Source organism: Peromyscus maniculatus, chromosome 2 (assembly GCF_049852395.1).
Source record: "Peromyscus maniculatus bairdii isolate BWxNUB_F1_BW_parent chromosome 2, HU_Pman_BW_mat_3.1, whole genome shotgun sequence".
In the NCBI taxonomy this organism is placed as follows: Eukaryota; Metazoa; Chordata; class Mammalia; order Rodentia; family Cricetidae; genus Peromyscus; species Peromyscus maniculatus.
Window position 1 is genome coordinate 85,180,068 of NC_134853.1, and position 18,249 is coordinate 85,198,316.

Sequence of the window (18,249 nt, forward strand, 5' to 3'; positions counted from 1 at the left end):
CCTTTTCTTCCCAGAGAGTGTTGATAAGGTCATGGTGTTAGTAAGATGAGGAGTGGGTCCTGAAGCGCACCCAGCAGCTGTAAGCCTACCTCCACCCTGAAGCTGTCCAGCCTCCCTTGGCACATGACGGGAAGGGTAGCCCCTACTTGCACCCTAACTTCTTCCCCGACATCCTGGTGCTTCCCTCCCACAGGGCTCCCTACATCTCTTCCTGGTTTTCATTTGGTTTTTCTCTGTTTTAGACTTATGTTTTTTTGACTGTTTCTCTGGTACTCACTGCTGTCTTCTGAGGATTTTGGAAACACCTGTTTAAAATACAACATGAGATTTGGTCTAGTTTCAGCAGAGGATGGCTTCTGCAAGGCTGGGCGGGAGACAGTGTCTCGATGGCCTCAGGATTCGATCTGTGTCAGGGAGGCTTTGGGAGAGAGAGGTAGGAGGTGGGTGTGAAGATGTGATTGGATGGTGGCCATGGCTGGGCATGTGTCCCTGGTTCCGATGAACTGAAGGCTGACTGTGGAAGTTCTCCTGAGACCCATGTGTGCACTTATGTCTGCTTTTGATTTCATTCACAAAACGTTTTTAAGACTCATGTGTGTCATAACATCAGCTCCTTTTTACTGCTGATGGATCCCCACTGTGCAAACTCCGAGTCTGTTTGATCACTTGCCTGTTCACTTGGGTCAATTCCAGCTTCAGGCTGACATGAATGGGGCTACTGTGAAAGGCTTGCGTGATGCGTTCCGTGGGCTTGGGGGTCATTCCTTGAGGACAAATACCAAGGGGTGGAGCTACCGGGGAATAGGTTTGTTTCCTTTTTATTAGAACTGACATGCCATTTTCCAAAATGCCCATAGCATCTCAGCCTCCCCAGGAACTGTGCTGGCCCCAGTGTTCTGGGGTTTGGGTACATCGGGCTGTCTGTTTCTGGTTGTTCTAGTGTGTGGACAGTGGCATCTTGTGGCTTTGACTTCTACTTCCCTGGTAACTGGTGATGTTCACCCTCTTTACATTGACTTATTGTCCATTTCCTTATTTTAGTCTGGAAATATTTGTGTGGATGATATATATCCTCTCTCTCTCTCTCTCTCTCTCTCTCTCTCTCTCTCTCTCTCTCTCTCTCCCTCCCTCCCTCCCTCCCTCCCTCCCTCCCTCCCTCCCTCCCTCTCTCCCTCCCTCCCTTCCTCCCTTCCTCCCTCCCTCCCTCTCTCTCTTTCTCTTCCCTGTCCTTTTTCATTGGCTGTAGAAATTCTTTGTCTGAGTTGGTCCCCATCCTTCATCACATGGATGTTTTCTCCCAGCCTTTGGCAGACGTGGTAGTTTCCATGCAGAACCCACTGATAAGCAGGTGACTTTCTTTCATGAAGCATAATTTATCATTCTTTTCTACAGTAGGTGCTTCTGGATCTGGTATCCTCGCCTACCTAATAATGGTGAGGCTCTCTTCCTTGCCTTTTAGAAGTGTTTTGGATCATTTTAACTTCCACATTTGGGCCTGCAATTGAGTTGCATTAGCCCATGGCTGAGATGAGGTATGAGGTTGGTCCTATTCTGTGTAGACACTGGGTTGCCTGACAGCCTTTGTTGAAGGTACCCTTTCTTATTTAGTGGTTTGGTACCTTTGTTGGAACCAGTTGAACATCCACGGGTTAATGTCTTTCTTTTCTATTGATTCATTTTTCTACCTTTATACATACACCAGTGCTATTATTTATTACACCTCTTCAGGAAGTCTTAAAACAGCTCTCCTTGGATTTTTTCCACTTTATCCTTCCATTTGAAAGACTATATGGCTCATCTAGGAACTTTATTCTTTCACATAAATGTTAGAGGCTTGCCAGTTTCTACCAAAATAATAATGATGAGAAGGCGGGGAGAGGGAGGGGGACAGAAAGAAAAAATTCAGTTAGATTTGGGGGGGGGATTACATTGACTCTGTAGGCCAGTTTGAAGAGCACCAGCTTTGTGGTGGTGTTGGGTCTTCAGGGCCGGCGCATGGCTATGGTGATGGGTCTCCCAGCCAGCCCCTGGCCGTTGTGTAGCCCTCTGTATCTGGGGCTGCTTTAGTCCTCCTCAGTTCTAACACCGGCTTCATAGGTGTCTTGTGCCCTGTGATGCTGCTGTAATTCTTAAACTGGACTCTCCCAGTTGCCCCTGCTGTTTCCCGGGAGCGGTAGAATTTTGCGCTCTGCGTTTGTGTCCTGCAGGTTCACTGATTCCCTCGTCAGTCCCGTAGCTTCCTTTCTTTGTGGATTCCTTGCTCCTGGTGAGGTGATCAGCTTGTGAAAGCGACTCCCTTCCTGGTCTGTGTTCTTCCTGATGTCTGAGGGGTTGTGCTCTCCACCGTCCTGCTGGACGGAAGAAATGAGCAGGTGCGCCTGCCCGCTCCCCACCCCAGGGTTCGGTTGCTCACTGCTGAGCGTCACTGTTTTCATCACTGCCCTGTCAGCTCGGGCTGCCTTCCACCCAGTTTGCTGGAAGGTGGGCCTGTACATTAGGGTTGTGTGGCGTGTTCCTTCTGTTGAGATGAACGTATAGATTCTTAACTTTTGTTTTGTTTGTTTTTTGCTAGTGTACAAAATGGCATGCATTTTTAATGAGTCGCTATGCCTGTGTTTTATTAAAATAGGTTGAGGATATCAGAAAGTCAGAGTGCCACATGAACTGAAGAAAGCTACAATATTGAGATGTCTCTTCTTTGCCCAAATTGCTGTTTTAAAACAGTGTATGAGCCGGGCGTTGGTGGCGCACGCCTTTAATCCCAGCACTCGGGAGGCAGAGCCAGGCGGATCTCTGTGAGTTCGAGGCCAGCCTGGGCTACCAAGTGAGCTCCAGGAAAGGCGCAAAGCTACACAGAGAAACCCTGTCTCGAAAAACCAAAAAAAAAAAAAAAAAAAAAAAACAGTGTATGTGCGGTTGGGGAATTTAGCTCAGTGGTAGAGCACTTGGCCTAGCAAGCGCAAGGCCCTGGGTTCCGTCCTCAGCTCTGGAAAAAAAAACAAAAAACAAAACCCAGCGTGTGTTTAATGTATCCAACTCTGATTATATGTACACATATACAGACATAGAAGCGCGCACTGAAGATGCCATCACAGCAAGGGTTTTGCAGAGGAACTCTGAATTACAGAAGCATCGAGGTACTTGGATAGGTTACTTTGCTTTCAAGGGCGTGTTTTCTACTCACTTCTGTGTACAATTTCCCAGGATTCCCCCTGACATTTAGCCAAACTCTCCCGAGGGCAGGGAATACAATCCTAGATTAGGAATGTGCCCCATGATCAACCAGTGGGGTGTGACTAAGGGTCCTTAATCAAGGCAGTCGGTGTTGGCTGGGCAGTGGTGGCGCGCGCCTTTCATCCCAACTCTTGAGAGGCAGAGGCAGACGCAGGCAGATTTCTGAGTTCAAGGCCAGTGGGTTCCAGGACAGCCAGGGCAACACAGAGAGAAGGCTTGTCTTGAAAAAACAAAAACAGCAGCAACAACAAAAAGAAAGGAAGTATTTCTAATGAGTCTTTGAAGCACTAAATACCACCAGTGAGATGTATTAATCCCATAACAGAGTTCCCACCATTTATAGTGTGAAAGTGGGAACCTTTGGTCCATGGGTGTGCCAAGATTCAGATAATGAGTGCAAATCCAGTCACCATGTGCCCTTTCGTAATCCCTTATTCACTGTGTTCTCATCCGCCAGCAGTCACCAGTCTGCTTATGTTAGTGTTGATGACTTTGCATGTCCAACATAGGTGGACTCTGACAGAATGTGCTCCATTACTGAGGGGTAGCCTGCCTTTCAGTAGTTCACTCTGAACGCAGCCATCTTTCCCTTAAGGTCAGGCACATTCTAAGAAACACATCATTAGGGTTTTTTGTTGTACACTCATCAGAGAGCGACACTTACCCAAACTTAGACAACTGTGGCTTTATTAAACGGTACGACATTATGCAATCACCGTATACTGTGGTCTGTCATTGACCAAAGCACTGAATGGCAAATGGCAAACATATACCATGGTCTGCATAGACATTATCCAGCCCTTTATCTGTTTACTCTTGGGTGAATATTTAGAGTGTAAGGTGGAGATCTCTGCCTTAGATCTCATGGGAATGGAGCTGCCATAACTATATGTACACGTCTTTGTGGAATGGCCAGATCATCTGGTAGTTGTATGTTTAAGAGTAGCTGGTTGTTGAGACTGGTGGATAGCTCTGTGGGTAAAGTGCTTGATGTGCAAGCACAGGGACCTGAGTTTGGTTCCCAGCATCCACTTAAAAGCTGAGTATGGGCACCAGGTGCCTGTGATCCCAGTCCTGGGGGTTGGGAGTGGAGAGAGGTGAGTACCAAGGGCTTGCTGGCCAGCCATCCTTGCCCAGACAGTGAGCTCTGGATTCAGTGGCTGACTCTGTCTCAGAAATACTACTCTGAACATTAACAACAAAAGTACTAATGTGGGGGACTAATAAAGCTATCTGAGGCTGACCTCCGTCCTCCATGTGTGCACACACAGGTGAGTGTGCTCACAACACATGTGTGCACAACACATACATGTCCACAGATTAGCCGCTGTTTTCCAAGGTAGTTGAGCAACTTTAACTACAACAAGTACCATGCTCTTCCTGTAATGTCCTTGTATTTATTATGTGTCCGAACAATGCTGTTTCATAGAAGCAGTTTCAAAGAAACTTCCTTTCTCTTCCATTTTCTGAAGAATTTATATAGAGTTGGAATTACTTTCTATAAATATTTTTATAGAAATTCAACACTTACATGGTCAAACCTGGCATTTTCTTCATAGGAAACATCATTTAGAAAATGTATTCCCTTTCCATATATTAGTAAATTAATGATTTAAAATTTTTAATTTAATTCTAATATGGTCAAATACATATTGTGATTTCTAATCTTTGGAATTAATTGAGTTTTGTGGTCTACCATATATATGATCTCTCTTGGCTACGTCTTCCCTGTTCACTTCACCATAATTAATTAATTAATTAATTAATTAAGAGTAAGTTTATGATTTGTAGAGTCAGTTAGGTTAAGTTAGTTGATAATTTTCAAGTCTCTGTGGCCTTTCTTGCCTTTAAAAAGAAATTGTTTGCCTTATCAGGTACTAAGCCAAAAGTCTCAAAATCCTCAGCCTTCAGTCTGGGTTTTTCCATTGCCTCTTTAGGATGCATCCATTTTTGGCTAGTTTGTTTGGATGCCTGCTGTTAGATGTACACACTCTTTCAAATCTGTGCTCCTCCCCTTTAGAATATTTAAAAGTTGTTATTTTAAGCTTCAAATTAAAATGGAACATATAAGCCAGTCATGATGGTACATGACTTGAAAATCATCCCTCAGGAGGCAAAAGCACAGGGTTCCCTGTGAGTTCCAGACCAGCCAGAGCTACATAGAGAAACTCTATCTTAAAAAAAAAAAAAGAATATACAATTGTGGTACAATAAATGAACTATTTCCTCTTAGTTGAACAGTTTAACCCATTTACATTTAATATAGCATATTGATATGATTGGATTTCATTTGGTACTATATATTTTTCTTTTTGTTCATATTATTCAATTTCATTCTTATTTTCTTGCCTGCTGCAGTACTAGTCAAGTATTTTTTAATTTATTCCATTAATATTCTGCTATCAGCTTTTTCACTTTGTGGTTTAGAGTATATGTCTTCGATGTATTACAGTCTGTCATGGATTTAGATTGTAACCAGTGATTCATCTTTCAAGCCCTCTGAAGCCTTCTAAGTACTAACCTGTAAGACTAGTTCTTAGTAATTTTTGCTGAGATTTGTCAGCTTTGACCAAGAGATTTTTATTTTTCTTCCCTGGTTTCTTTTTCCTCTCACAGTACTTTAATTGCATGTGCATTAGATGTCTGATAGTGCTTACAGTGTTTATTCTTTCAGCCTAATTATCCCTCTGTGCTTCAGTTTGCCCTGCTTTTAAATTCATTCATCTTTTCTTCTACAATATCTAATCTCTGCAAATTCATTTTTATAGCTTTCCTTGTTCTCAGTTATATTCATGGTCTTCTTTAAACCTCTGAGTGCATTTATAATAATGGCTCCAAGGTCTTTGTCCCATAATTCCATCCTCATATTTATTTCTGTGCTTCTTCTGATTGGTTTTCCTTTTGATTTTTAACTACATATTCCTGGTTCCCCTTGAAAGTAATTGTTTTGTGCTGCATCTTATAGATGGTATGTTGTGGACTTGACTGGGTTGTGTTTTATTCCTTTGAAAAGCACTGCCTTGGTTCTGGCAGGCAATTAATTTCCTTACAGATTAACTAATGCTTCAGAGTCTTGTCTTAAACTGGGTTAGAGCAACAGGGATAGCTCTTCCTCAGCATTGCCTTAGCTTTCCAGGGCATGACCTGTGACTCTGCTGACGTCAGTAGGCCTTCTCCTCTCTGGCAGGTGGGACCCAGAGATCTCCTAATCTTGTGTGACTTCAGTGTGACCTCTGAGTCCTCATTCTCTCTCTCTCTCTCCCTCTCCCTCTCTCTCTCTCCCTCTCCCTCTCCCTCTCCCTCTCCCTCTCCCTCTCCCTCTCCCTCTCCCTCTCCCTCTCCCTCTCCCTCTCCCTCTCCCTCTCCCTCTCCCTCTCCCTCTCCCTCTCCCTCTCTCTCTCTCTCTCTCTCTCTCTCTCTCTCTCTCTCTCTCTCTCACACACACACACACACACACACACACACGTCTGTTTTCTCTGTGCAGAGACCCGCTCTACACACATGGTGCGGAATTCAGCTAAAGCCTTTAAGGAAGCCCCACTGCACATTTCTGGAATTCTTTCTTGGCTCAGTTATCTGTTGTTTGTTATTCTGCCCTGCAGTGTCCAGCCTCATCAGAAACCCTGACCTTGGTCACTGTCCTGGTTCATGTTCAGTGAGTGGGCATGCCCATTGGGCCCTGCTCTGTACTCTGAGCTTGCTATCTCCAGTGGAGATTTTGGAATGAGCTGGGATTCGAGTCTACTCCATGGATCACATGGTGAGGTCTGCACACCGTGGTTTGTTTTTCTAGCTTCATCAGAAACTCCAGTCCTGTTCCAATCACTTCATTGTGGCCAGAAGTCCTCTTTCCAGGACACAATTCCATGAAGGTTGTCCCCCCCTCCCCCTGTCCCCACCTTCAGCGTTAGGACACGGGGTTCCTTAAATTCACCCCTGCTTCCTAGAGTTTAGAGACAGCTCACGCCTCTGTAGCCTCTTTCTTTTCTCTTATTTTTTTTTCTGCCTTGGTTAATTTTTCAGCTTCCTACAGGAGAGACTTTGCACCCTGTCATTGTTAGGTGTGTTTGTATAAAAATCGCATATGTTTTTCTTACAATGAAAAATAGCCAATCTGTCTGAGATGCTCATTCCTAGTACAGGCCCAGGTAGAAGCCTGATGGGGTCCCGTGAGGCCAAACATATGGAGTAGACTGATATGAGTGAGTTAGGAACCTGCTGAGATAGATCCATCCATGCTTGGGGTCAACCCATTGAGTGACCCTGAAGTGGTGACCAGACCTCTGTGACCCCCTCTGCTTTACACTTCGAGGCAGGGGGAGGATAAGGTTAGCCTCGTGGCACCATTACAGCCTCTGTTGACTTCCTGGCTTTGATGCCCTCTACTCCATTGTTCTACATTTCACTCTTCTGGCTATTCAGTGCATTCATTCATGGATGGCATGGTTCTTCTGAATCATTCCCTGTGGTTCATTCAGGTAATGAGCTTCCAAGCCCAGTGCATGAAGATAGGGGGACAAACTAGACCACTCCGGCCTTTAGAGAGCAAACTCATCAAAGGTCACAGCAAATGTCATCGATGGCAGTCAGTTCCTGGAAAGGAAGAGGTGATGAGAGGGAGGGATGGATAGTCAAGAAAGTCAGTTTTAAGGAGGGCTCCCTAAGGAAGTGATGTTCAGTGCAGCACATAGGTCCAACAGTCAGAATGTGAAGGGATGAAAGGAAACAACATGACAACGGCCTTGAGCGTGGAAGAGAACGGATGTTAGAGGAGGTGAGAAAGTGGGGAGCTGAGGGGCCTGAGCAGAGTCTGGTGAGGTGAGAAGCCCCAGGCAGGGCAGCTGGAGCAAACAGATGATAGTCTATGTTTATTAGATCAAGTGCTTCATAGGTGCCCTGAGGTCCCTGCCATAAGCAATGCCAGGATTTTCACAGCAGGAACCAACTGAAACAGTCCCCAGAAGTGGGGTGCAGTGACAAAGACGGGTCTCTCAGGAGAGCAAGTGGCCAGGCAGCTCATGGACTCTCTGTCCTTGTACCCCAGGGCTCTGGATGTGTGGGTGAGTGTCATGTGATACGTGGAGGCGATACATGATATCGATAGGCCTTCTTGAGCTTCTGGCTGGCTTCAGATCCTGTGTCATCCAGCGCCTTCTTGCTGGGTGTCCCTAAGGATCTCACTGGAGCTCCTGGCTTAGATTCCCCGTCTCTAAGCAGGAACATCAGTAGCAGTTTCCATGTGAGGAGCCGTTACTTTAAGGTATCTCTCTGGCTTCTGGATGTCTCACTGAGTTCCTTGGGGGCTGCCCACTCGGGGGCGGGGTCGTCCTGCCTCATCAGTGGAAGTAGGAAGGGTAAACTCTGCTCCCCCTATAGTACAGAGCCCAGGACCATTGAGGCCAGAAGTCATGGAGCTAGGCTTCCACTATGAGCTGGCTTTTCCAGCCTCAGTTTAGGCCCGAGAGTGAGCCTCTAGCCATGGCTCCTAAACTGTTCCTCGCATAGGGAGACGGTGGAGCAGTCAGAGGCGGACCCGGGCAGCAGTATCGGGTTGAATGTGTCGGGTTTTTCTGTGGTAACAGTGAAGAGGGGGATCTACCCAACAAGCCATCCTTCCTGTTTGACTCAAGTGAGAAAGAACGGGCAAGGGGAGAAGGAAAACATGGAGGTGTCCTTTGCCAGCGAGAGCTCCCCGGGCCTTCCTCAGACTGAGGCCCCGGGGATCTCCTCAGCTAGGCTGGAGCTTGTTAGAGCTGTGACTGGATGACTCCCCTGGCACAGCCAGCCCTGTGCACAGGCAAGCATCTCCTGAGCTGTGCTCAGCTCCTCATGGAAGAGCTGTGGTTGTTCGCATGGGGTCCGGATTCCGTGGACCTCGACTTCTGCATCAGTGCTAGGAATGGCTGGAAGCCTGGGGCTCAGAGCCCTTCATCTCAGCCTCTGGTATGGGTAGTTTAAGTCTCCAACTCCCAGGATGGGCACTGCCCTGAGAGCAGGATTCTGACATGGCTCCACCACCCTCACAGAGCCAGGAAGCCCAAGGGGCTCAGAGCAGTGAGCCCAGGCCCCGTGCACAGGTAGGGCCTTCAGGATGATGCTCCTTCCTGTGGGTGGGTTCTGGGATCGCTCCCCACTCTGTTTGGTCCCCTCCTTTCCATCAGGAGACATAGCTGTAGACCTTACATGGTCTCAGCAAGCAGGCCTTGTGTGATGCTCTCCTGAGCGGGTCAGGTTAGGGCCGAGTGCAGGGCACCCAAGACCACCAGAGGTGGAAACTGCCGGAGAATCCACTCATTCTCAGAACCTGGCTCTGTGGAGGATGCGGGTAAGAGAGACTTCCCACGCCTCACGGGGGACAGGCGTATACCTCTGTGACAGTGACAGGCCCCAAGTCTCCTAAGGACAGCAGTTCCCAACCCCTGTCCCTTCCCTGCTCCACCGTCCAACCTGTCCGCTTCTCCTCGTCACGTAGGAGCCAGACTCCCTTGAAGGAAAAGGGCCGAACATTCTAGAAAATGTGCTTGGGCCTGGGGTAATGCTCCAGGTGCCCCGAGTCTAAGGATGTAGACACTCAGAAACTGCACAGAAGGGATGGTGACTTAACAGGTAGTCCTGAGCATGGACCGGAGGTCAGGCTTCCTTGAAGTGAAGAGAAAAGTGGGGAAGATTCTCGACTCTCAAAGGTCCTCAGGCTCCGGGTGGGAGCTCGAGCCCTTGTTCCCCATAGAATGAGGGCAGATTGGGCGTAGGTGTGTCAGAGTGAGCCTTCCGGGACCCGTGGCCTGAGAGGCCAGTCACTCGGCAGGCTCTGAAGGCCCTCAAGGACTGAGAACATGCCCCTCTCAGGTACCGCCCCCGGGTGGGAGCCGCCGGAAGATCCGGACACCGGTTCTGAGTGTTCCCATCCAGAGGTCACCCCATCTCCACGCTTCGTGGCAGCGAAGACCCAGACGAACCAGTCGGGGAAAAAAGCTCCAGCCTCCGTGGTCCGATGCACCACCCTCTTACACCGCACCCCTCCAGCTACCCAAACTCAGACGTTCCGCACCCCAAACTCGGGATCTCCAGCAAGCAAGGCAACTGCAGGTACGATGGCCTCCATTACCCACGCCTCCCTGGCTCCCCGCCCACGGCCGGCCATAGCTGTTGCCCTGCAAGAACAAGACAAAAGTCCCATCATGCTTTGGTACAGATTGGGACCCATGGCCTCTGGCTACTTGTGACCCTGGCAGACCAAGTCCTGGACCTCAATTGGAGGGTTAAACAACAAAATTTACAAACATTTTCAAAGTAATTTGATACATTTTCCCCCCCAAATCATGGCCTGAGGGAGTCTGTTTCATTTGGCCTTTATGAAGTTTAAAAGCTTTTTATAAAAGATCAATTGGAAGTGTTTGACCGTGAGAAGAGTCTGTGTAGAACTCTGGGTTTCTGACTGTGCTGAGACATCTGATCTGGCTCCTAGGCTGTGTTCCTGCAGGGCAGTGGTTGGTGCCTCCCTCACAATCAGTGTCTATGCACTTCCCCTGTTCCACAAGCCCTGCCACTCCCCGCTACACCCCTGCCTCAGTGGCCCCGTGGCGGGTGCCATTTACCATCGTGAGCACGCTGTTGTCTGTGACCATCCCGCCCAGTTCATTCTGCCTGGACTCCTTCGCATGAGCTTGCACTTTCACCTTCCAGAAAACTGTCTCAGGCTGTTTCAGCAGAGATGTTCTCCACCAAGTAGGGTGGCTGCCTCGAGCTCTGTCTCCCTGGCCTCCCACTCCCTAGAGTTCCCCCATGAAACCCTCCATGAGGTAGAGGCCCAGCAGGAAACCAGAGGATGCCAGCTCCAGAAGTTTCCAGGCCCATGCAAAAAGGAGCCCTGGCTCCAGAAGGTGACTGAGCAGCAAAGTCCCCAGTGATGGTTTCCTCTAGAATATAAGACCTACTATGTGCTAGTTACAGCTACCAGGAATCCCGAGTCTCAGACTCATATAAGGAAAGCCTTGGGCCACTTATCCAGATGATGGGGCTGTGGGCCTTTCATTTACCTTCAGGAGGCCAAAGCTAGCCACTAAACACACAGAATGATTCCACTGAAAGGTCAGATAAATGAGCCCCTGGCATCATTTGGTGACTATTGACCTGGCTGGGTAATTAGTGGTGCTTGCCTTTCTTCTGGTTTAACAAGCTAATTTGGGCCAAGCTGTGGTCTTTTGTTTCATGAGCTTATATCTCCCAAAAGGAGGGGAGTCAGCCAGCCTTGAAGTGTGGATTTTTTCAAGTACCGTGTGTTTGACTACAGTCAGGGGGATCAAAAGCTCAAGCCCTGCTTGGGCTATAGAGTGGGTTCAAGGCCAGACTGGGCAACTTAGACCCTGTCTTAAAGTAAGAAAAGAGGGTTGGGGAGATAGCTCAGTGGTAGAATGATTGTGGAAGGTCTTGCTTGGGTTCGGTCCTCAGCACCTTAAAAGGGTTGGAACGACTGGCCACCATGGTCCCCTTGGAGGCAGACATTGGTTCACCAAATGGTACGGTCATGGCTTTCTACCTTTGCTCCCCTCTTGAGCTTTGTGGCTGAGTTTGCATAGGCCCTCAGCTTCCACTGGGAATTGTCTGCCGGGCCTGGCATGGCATTTGGCACTCATTGAATGTCAACTATCTTCAGCCAAGTGCCCAGCGAGCCAAGGGCACACCAGCAGCTGCCTCTGAGACTCGGAAGCCCTGTGGTGGACCTTAATCTGGGCTAACCAGCTGGTCAAGTCCACGGGCAGCAGGTCGGGAGCAGGAGGTGGCAGGGGTTTTGAAGTGGTGTAAGGTGGAGACTGTCACTGTCACCCTCCTAGAGAATATGGCTGTTTGTGTGCATGTGGACATGCGCACGCTGGTCTCCAACCAGACACCCTGGCACCGGGAAAGTCGAGCAATGGAGGACTTCATACAGGTGCTGGTGACCTGAGTTGCACCAAGTCTCACCCACGTGCTAGTCAGAACAAAGATCCTGTCCACCTGCCTGTCCCCTGTGAGCACAGGCTGCAGTAGAGAAGAGGAGCCCTTCCTTCTTACAAGGGAAGCACCTGCCTCCAGTTGAGGCTCACTTGCTATCGTAGTGGCTAGGAGCCTGCTGACTTCAGTTTGTTTTTCTGCCCGTTCCGTGGGCAGTATCATATCACACAGCCTCATGGTGTGGGGAAGATTCAAGGAGACCATGATGGCAGACCTCTGGCCCTGTGGCTGGTATACAGTAGGTGCTCAAGAGTGAGAGCCCCTCACACTCTGTAGACAGAGAATGAACGGGACTCTGCCAGTTTACATGCTGTCTGGAGACGCTCAACCCAGGCTGTTATGGACACAGAGGGAGCATGGTCCTAATGCTAGCAGCCAATGCAGGCTATGGGAGACCTTGAAGTGATGGGAAAAGAACTGAGCAGGCCTATAGGAGCTGCCTCTGGCTGCCTTTGGCATCCATCACCCATGTCCCCCATGACCCAGAGCACCAACACCCAGCACTTTGTTGGGTAGGAGGGACCTGGTGAGTGGTGTTGCTCCAAGTGAATTCCCACAAACACCACTTGGAAAGATATTACAGAATCCAACCTTTAAAATGGGGTTCTGCCAGGACCCCCACTATTTTGGAGGATGCATCTATTAAAGTCCAGTGAATCGCCTTCTAGTCAGTTTCTCTGAGCCTGTGGTAGCCTCATCCAAGCTGTCAAAAGGGTCAGGGCTAGTTGAGTATCTCAAATTGACTTTCCCAAGACTCTCATCTGGATCAACCATGCCTTATGGAGCACCTGGTACCTGGAGCACCGTGGGAAGGCTGGTTATCTTCTGCAGCTGGGACTGTAGCTATAGCATTCTGCTTGGCTGAGCCCATCTCTGCATTATGGAGTTTCCGGGGAGAGAGCCTGGGAGATGGTGAGCCTTTGGAAAGATGCCAGGCATGGCTCACAAGGAGCCAAGCACGGCCCCTCCACTACGAGTTCCAACCCTCCTCACCTAGTCTTTGGCCTTTCCAGAGCAAATTCTACCCCCTTCCTCCTTGTCATGTGCCTGTCCCAAGACATCCTTTATGCCTTGAGATACTTGCTGGGTCCAGAAAATGGACTGTCATCCTCCATCCTCTTTTTTTTTTTTTTTTTTGGGGGGGGGGGGGAGGCTGTAGCAGCAGAACTTGCCAGGGGGAACAGAAGAAAGTTTGTTCCAATGACTTAGCCTTACACATATGGCCCTGGAGTGAAAAATGGGGCCCTGACCTATTCCCTGTCCGCTCGTTGGGTGCATTACATTGGTGTGTCCTTGGACAGGTCACTCCTTCCCCCTCCATCCCTGGACCTCCCAGACACTCGCCAGAGAGTCTCCTGGGACCAGGTGGCTCAGGGATCAGTGGAGTTCTTATATTCTCCCAGGTCTAGGAGCCTCCTGCCCACTCTGGCCTAACGAACAAGCTGGCCCCTGCCCATGTCATATTCTCATTCTCTCTCTCCGTCTCCCTCTCCCTCCTTCTCTCTCTCCTCCCCCCCCCCCCCCCCCCCGCGCCCACCCTGCAGAAAGCACCTTCAGCCGGCGGGTAGAAGGAAAAGCACAGAACCACTTTGAGGAGACCAACAGCAGCTCACAGAATTCCAGTGGTGAGTGCGCCTGTGAGGTGACAGTACGCGGGGCCTGTCCTGTCCTGTCCGTCTGTCGCCTCCTCCCTCAGAAGGGCAGTGCTGGGGTCTTCTGGTGTCGGTAAGAGGGGAACTGAGTAGTGAGATCAAGAGACAGCCGAGCCTGTGAAGAGCAGAAGGGGCATTTGTGCCCATGGAAGCCCTTCTGTGGCTGCACTTTGACCCTTTGTCCCGTGCCCCTGGAGAGGGAAACTGCCCTAATCCCAAACCCAGGCATCAGTTCAGCCAGCCCAGATGGGTAGCCCAAAGAGAGCCAATAGCTAAGTGAAAAGTAATACCATAGCACGCTTCTTTTTGGGAGACGCAAATGGGGTGCAGTATAAAGACGTCTTAAAGGAGCCAGAGGTCCCAGGTTCTGGACCCACACTGGACCTGGGACCACAGAACCGATGCTCTTCTAGCCCCCCCCCCCCCCCCCCCCGCAGTGCTATGGCTCTACATGAGCACTCCTGATAGCGTTTGCTGCCACCTGGTGGCTGCCTCGTTCTGGGTCCTAGTGGCAGGACAGACAGCTCTGGATTCCAGAGTTTACCCTTGGCAGGAATGTGCGTGGTCACCAGCAGTCTGTCTGAGAAAGGGACAGCAGGCTGGCATGCACAGTGATGGCCAGGACAGGAAGGGAACAGATCTTCTGCCATTGTGAAGCTGACGTCACCGAATACCAGGCTTGCGTGAATGCCCCCATGCCAGCGCTGCCTGGTGCACACAGGTAATGGTGTGCATCTTGGCCACCCTGGGCTTCAGCAAGTGGTGAGGAGCACAGACACCAGGTGGAGGCTTCTGCCTAGTAATAGTCGCAAGCTCCCTGGGGCCCAAGTTTGAACTTAGCTCTACTGCCTCCGGTGAGTGCCCTAGGTGAGCCCTAATCCCTCCTTGGTTGTTTGTACTTGAGTATGAGCATAAATGGCCCCGGAGAACACAGGCAGGAGAGGAGGGCATGCTGCTTTGAGGTTTGTTTGCCTTTTTGCCTTGGTTTGCTTTGATGTAAACCAAGCGGTTGGCACAAGTACCAATGCGGGGCTGTCACTGGGACTCCAGGGCCTCTCTAAGGGGTTAGTCGAGGAGGGATGTCGTGGCCCAGCAGAGGATGAAGTGGCAGCCTGGAACTAGAACCAAGACCTCCTGGCCTGGCCTGGGCTCCCAGCCAAGCCATGCTGCACCCCTTGCGCCTCTCCTGCCACCAAGGCTAACATCGGTTTGGGAACGAAGCTGCCGTGGGCGGCGGCAGCTGCTGCTGTTGCTGCTGGCAGCCGCCATTTATTGAGCGCTTACGACGTGGCTGGCACGTGTTCAGAGCTCTGTGTGTTGTATCTCTTTCACCCATGCCACAATCCTGTGGGGATAGTGTTCCGTTCATTCCCACTTTCTGGATGAGGGAACTGAGGCCCAGGAGAAGCCCATTGTGACCCCAGGTCCCCCAGGCTGTAGGCAGAGCCAGGAACCCCATACTCAGCCTGCTACCAGCTACACTGGAGGCTTGCCAGCCTCATCCTCTGGCAGTGCCAGGCAGTATGGGGGATTGCCAGCAAACAACCTTCCAGGGCCACTAGGGTGCTTTGGTACCAAGCACTCTAACCCTGGTGTCAGAACCTGGAAACAGCTTCCAGTATCCTGTCGCCAAGTGCGTGGCCACTTACTGGGCATCGTACCCGAGTCCCACTGTCAGAGCACCCTAGAGAAACGGCCCTACCAGCTCCACAGGATAGCTGCCCTCCCTGATACGCGGAGCCTCTCTGCCAGTACCCTCTCATCCACCTTCCTACACAGACCTGGGTGCTACTGCGAGCGCCCCCTGGCTCAGCATGTGTAATGACCTCCCAGCCCCAGGCCTGGAAAAAAAAAAGTCTTAGCTAAACTGTTTCTCTTTTGCAGAAACTGCAAGTCCCCTGATTTCCAATCCTTTCCCTCTCCTACAGAGTAAGTGATGGATGGTCCTGCTCGGGGGGCTGAAGAGGGCAAGGCAGGTCAGGGAGTGAACACTGCTGGCCTCACTGAGATGTAGACAGGCCTTGGGCCACCCTCCAGGGAACACCCAGCCTGGGGAGGCTGCAGAGGGCCCAGGAGATGGAGAAGCATGGGCAGGTAGACAGAGCCCTCCGTACACAGGAGGGACAGCTTTACCCACTCCTGGCTATCCAGACAGCCCCAGGACTTCTCTTCCCAGCCTCCCTCTTTCCCTCCCTTCTACCTAATAGCGATTTGCTTCCTTCTTCCCCCTCTTTGCCAGGTACTGGACTCACAGAGCTGATGGTGCAGCCTGTTCCCCTCAGCTCCCCCTCCTGTTCCTCTCCAGTGTACCCTGACGTTGCGCTTTCCTCCATCTCCTCTTTTCCTCCTTGCTTTCATCCCCTCCCCGTTGTGAATTTCCTCCTTTGTTCGTTTGTGCATCTCCTCATTTGTTCCCTCCGTGAGCAGTGACCCCCCCCCCCCGTGTGGCCCCACGGGCAGAGGGGCTGAGCTGAGGACCCCAAGGGACACAGTGTGTCTCCTGAGAGCGCTCGCTCGCTCGCTCCCTCACTCGCTTGGTGCCTGGACGTTGTCCTTCCCATGCACTCAGAACAGTGCCCGGCATGAAGTAAGCACTCGATAAGGGGGCCCAATGGTGGAGCAGCCCGCATCTGCGCGTCTTCCTTTCTCTGTGCCTCTGCCTCTCCTCAGCGTTTCCCTCTCTAGGCTAGTGACAGGCCAGTGGACAGGTTGGGCCCTGGGCCCCAAGAATGCATCTGGGTCCCCACCTTCAAAACTGCTTGCAGCCCAGTGTTGGGTTACCTGAGGGTGAGCCACCTGTCACATGTCACCTGTCTTCCCCAGAACCCTACACGTGCGGCGCCTGTGGGATTCAGTTTCAGTTCTACAGCAACCTGCTGGAGCACATGCAGTCCCATGCAGGTAAGACCAAGAGGGACCCCAGACACACAAATGGGAGCGGCCATCAGAGCCTGCCCAGAGCACACACCCCTTCCCCATCTCACCCCGAACCCGACACACACACACAATGCTGTCAGTCCTGGGCATCTACCCTGTGAGCCCCGGCCAGTGAAGTCCTTCATCACTGGCTAGTCTCAGCCCTGGGAGCTCAGCTCAGGCTCAGGATGAGACGGGGCTGGGGGTGGAAGACGGGCTTCCCAGAGGTGGCAGGCCAGGAAAAGGCCTGGAAATGGGCATTGAGTATGGTTCAAGGTCAACATGAGCAGAGGATGGTGGTAGAGAGACCGGCAGTTGGGTAGATTGGGCTCAGACCTTCCCCAGGCAGTCCCGTGCACTGACCGTTCTCTCTCTCCAAAGCCCTGGAGCTCCCGAAGGAATTAGCTGGAAGGATGTGGAGGCTGTTCACAGGCTGCTAGTGTAAGACACACTGCACGACTCCACCTGTCCTCACACTTGCACTGCACAGCACCGGTGTCCAGCTTCCCAGCCTGGACCTCCAGACATGAATTACAGTGCCTCCGGCTTCTGGTCTAATTCAGGGAAATACTGTGTGTCAATAGTGAGAGTCCCAGTTCCAGCATCTCCACAAACAGGTTACAATGTACCACATAGCCATGGCACAAGAAGTCTGGCTGGGGACCCCCCCATGTGGGTACTCAGGGATCCAGGTCCCCTCCCTCCTATGGCTGGGTACTCAGGGGCTTTCTTCTCTCTGGCTTGGTGGGTGTGGGGAGAGGCAAGGGAATATGCAAGTGACCCAAATCCTACGTGCTCAGTTTCTACCAGTGGGCATTTAGGCGCATGACCATCCTGAATCGGTGGCAGAATGGTGCCCAGAACCTCTGCTCAACCAACACTTACTTGCAAAAGGAACCATCATGCATCTGGGCAAAGGGGCAGCTGGCACCTGTCCCTCCACATAGTTCTTCTAGAGGCATTAGAAATAGCATGTGGAGTGGTGGTACACACCTACAATCTCAGCCTCTGGGAACCTGAGACAGGAGGATCACAGATCCAAGGCTATTCTGAGTAACACCGTAAGACCTTGTTTCCAAAAAAAGAAAGAAATATTATATAAAATGTATGTGGGACATGATGGGGGCTGAGTAGTTGGCACTGTTGATATCACCAGTTGTTGTTATTGTGTCCCCTGAGGTTTGCAGAGCCTCCAGATTGGGCCTGCCTAGCACTCAGCTTTACAGGTTGTTCTATTGCTGTGAAGAGACACCATGACCATGGCAACTCTTATAAAATAAAGCATTTAATTGGGGCTGGCTTACAGTTCAGGGGGTTAGTCCGTTAACATAGTGGGAGCATGGCGGCACTCAGGCAAATGTGGTGCCAGAGAAGTAGCTGAGAGTTCTACATCCGGATCCGTAGGTAGAAGAAAGAGAGACATACTGGGCCTGACTTTGGCTTTTGAAACCCCCAA

General features: G+C 50.6%; 1 protein-coding gene across 6 annotated transcripts in view; it reads left to right on the forward strand.

Moving 5' to 3' along the window:
• The window catches only part of Znf618 (zinc finger protein 618), a 171,958-nt gene that overhangs the window by 142,159 nt on the left and 11,550 nt on the right, over positions 1-18,249 (forward strand). For 4 of the 6 annotated variants that reach the window (XM_076564338.1, XM_076564342.1, XM_076564341.1 and 1 more), the window contains 4 exons: positions 10,081-10,320; positions 13,770-13,850; positions 15,762-15,806; positions 16,701-16,778. In XM_076564338.1, coding sequence (XP_076420453.1) covers positions 10,081-10,320; positions 13,770-13,850; positions 15,762-15,806; positions 16,701-16,778 — 444 coding nt within the window. The remainder of the gene's footprint in view (positions 1-10,080; positions 10,321-13,769; positions 13,851-15,761; positions 15,807-16,700; positions 16,779-18,249) is intronic. The other 2 variants (XM_076564339.1, XM_076564343.1) reach the window with 1 other exon arrangement.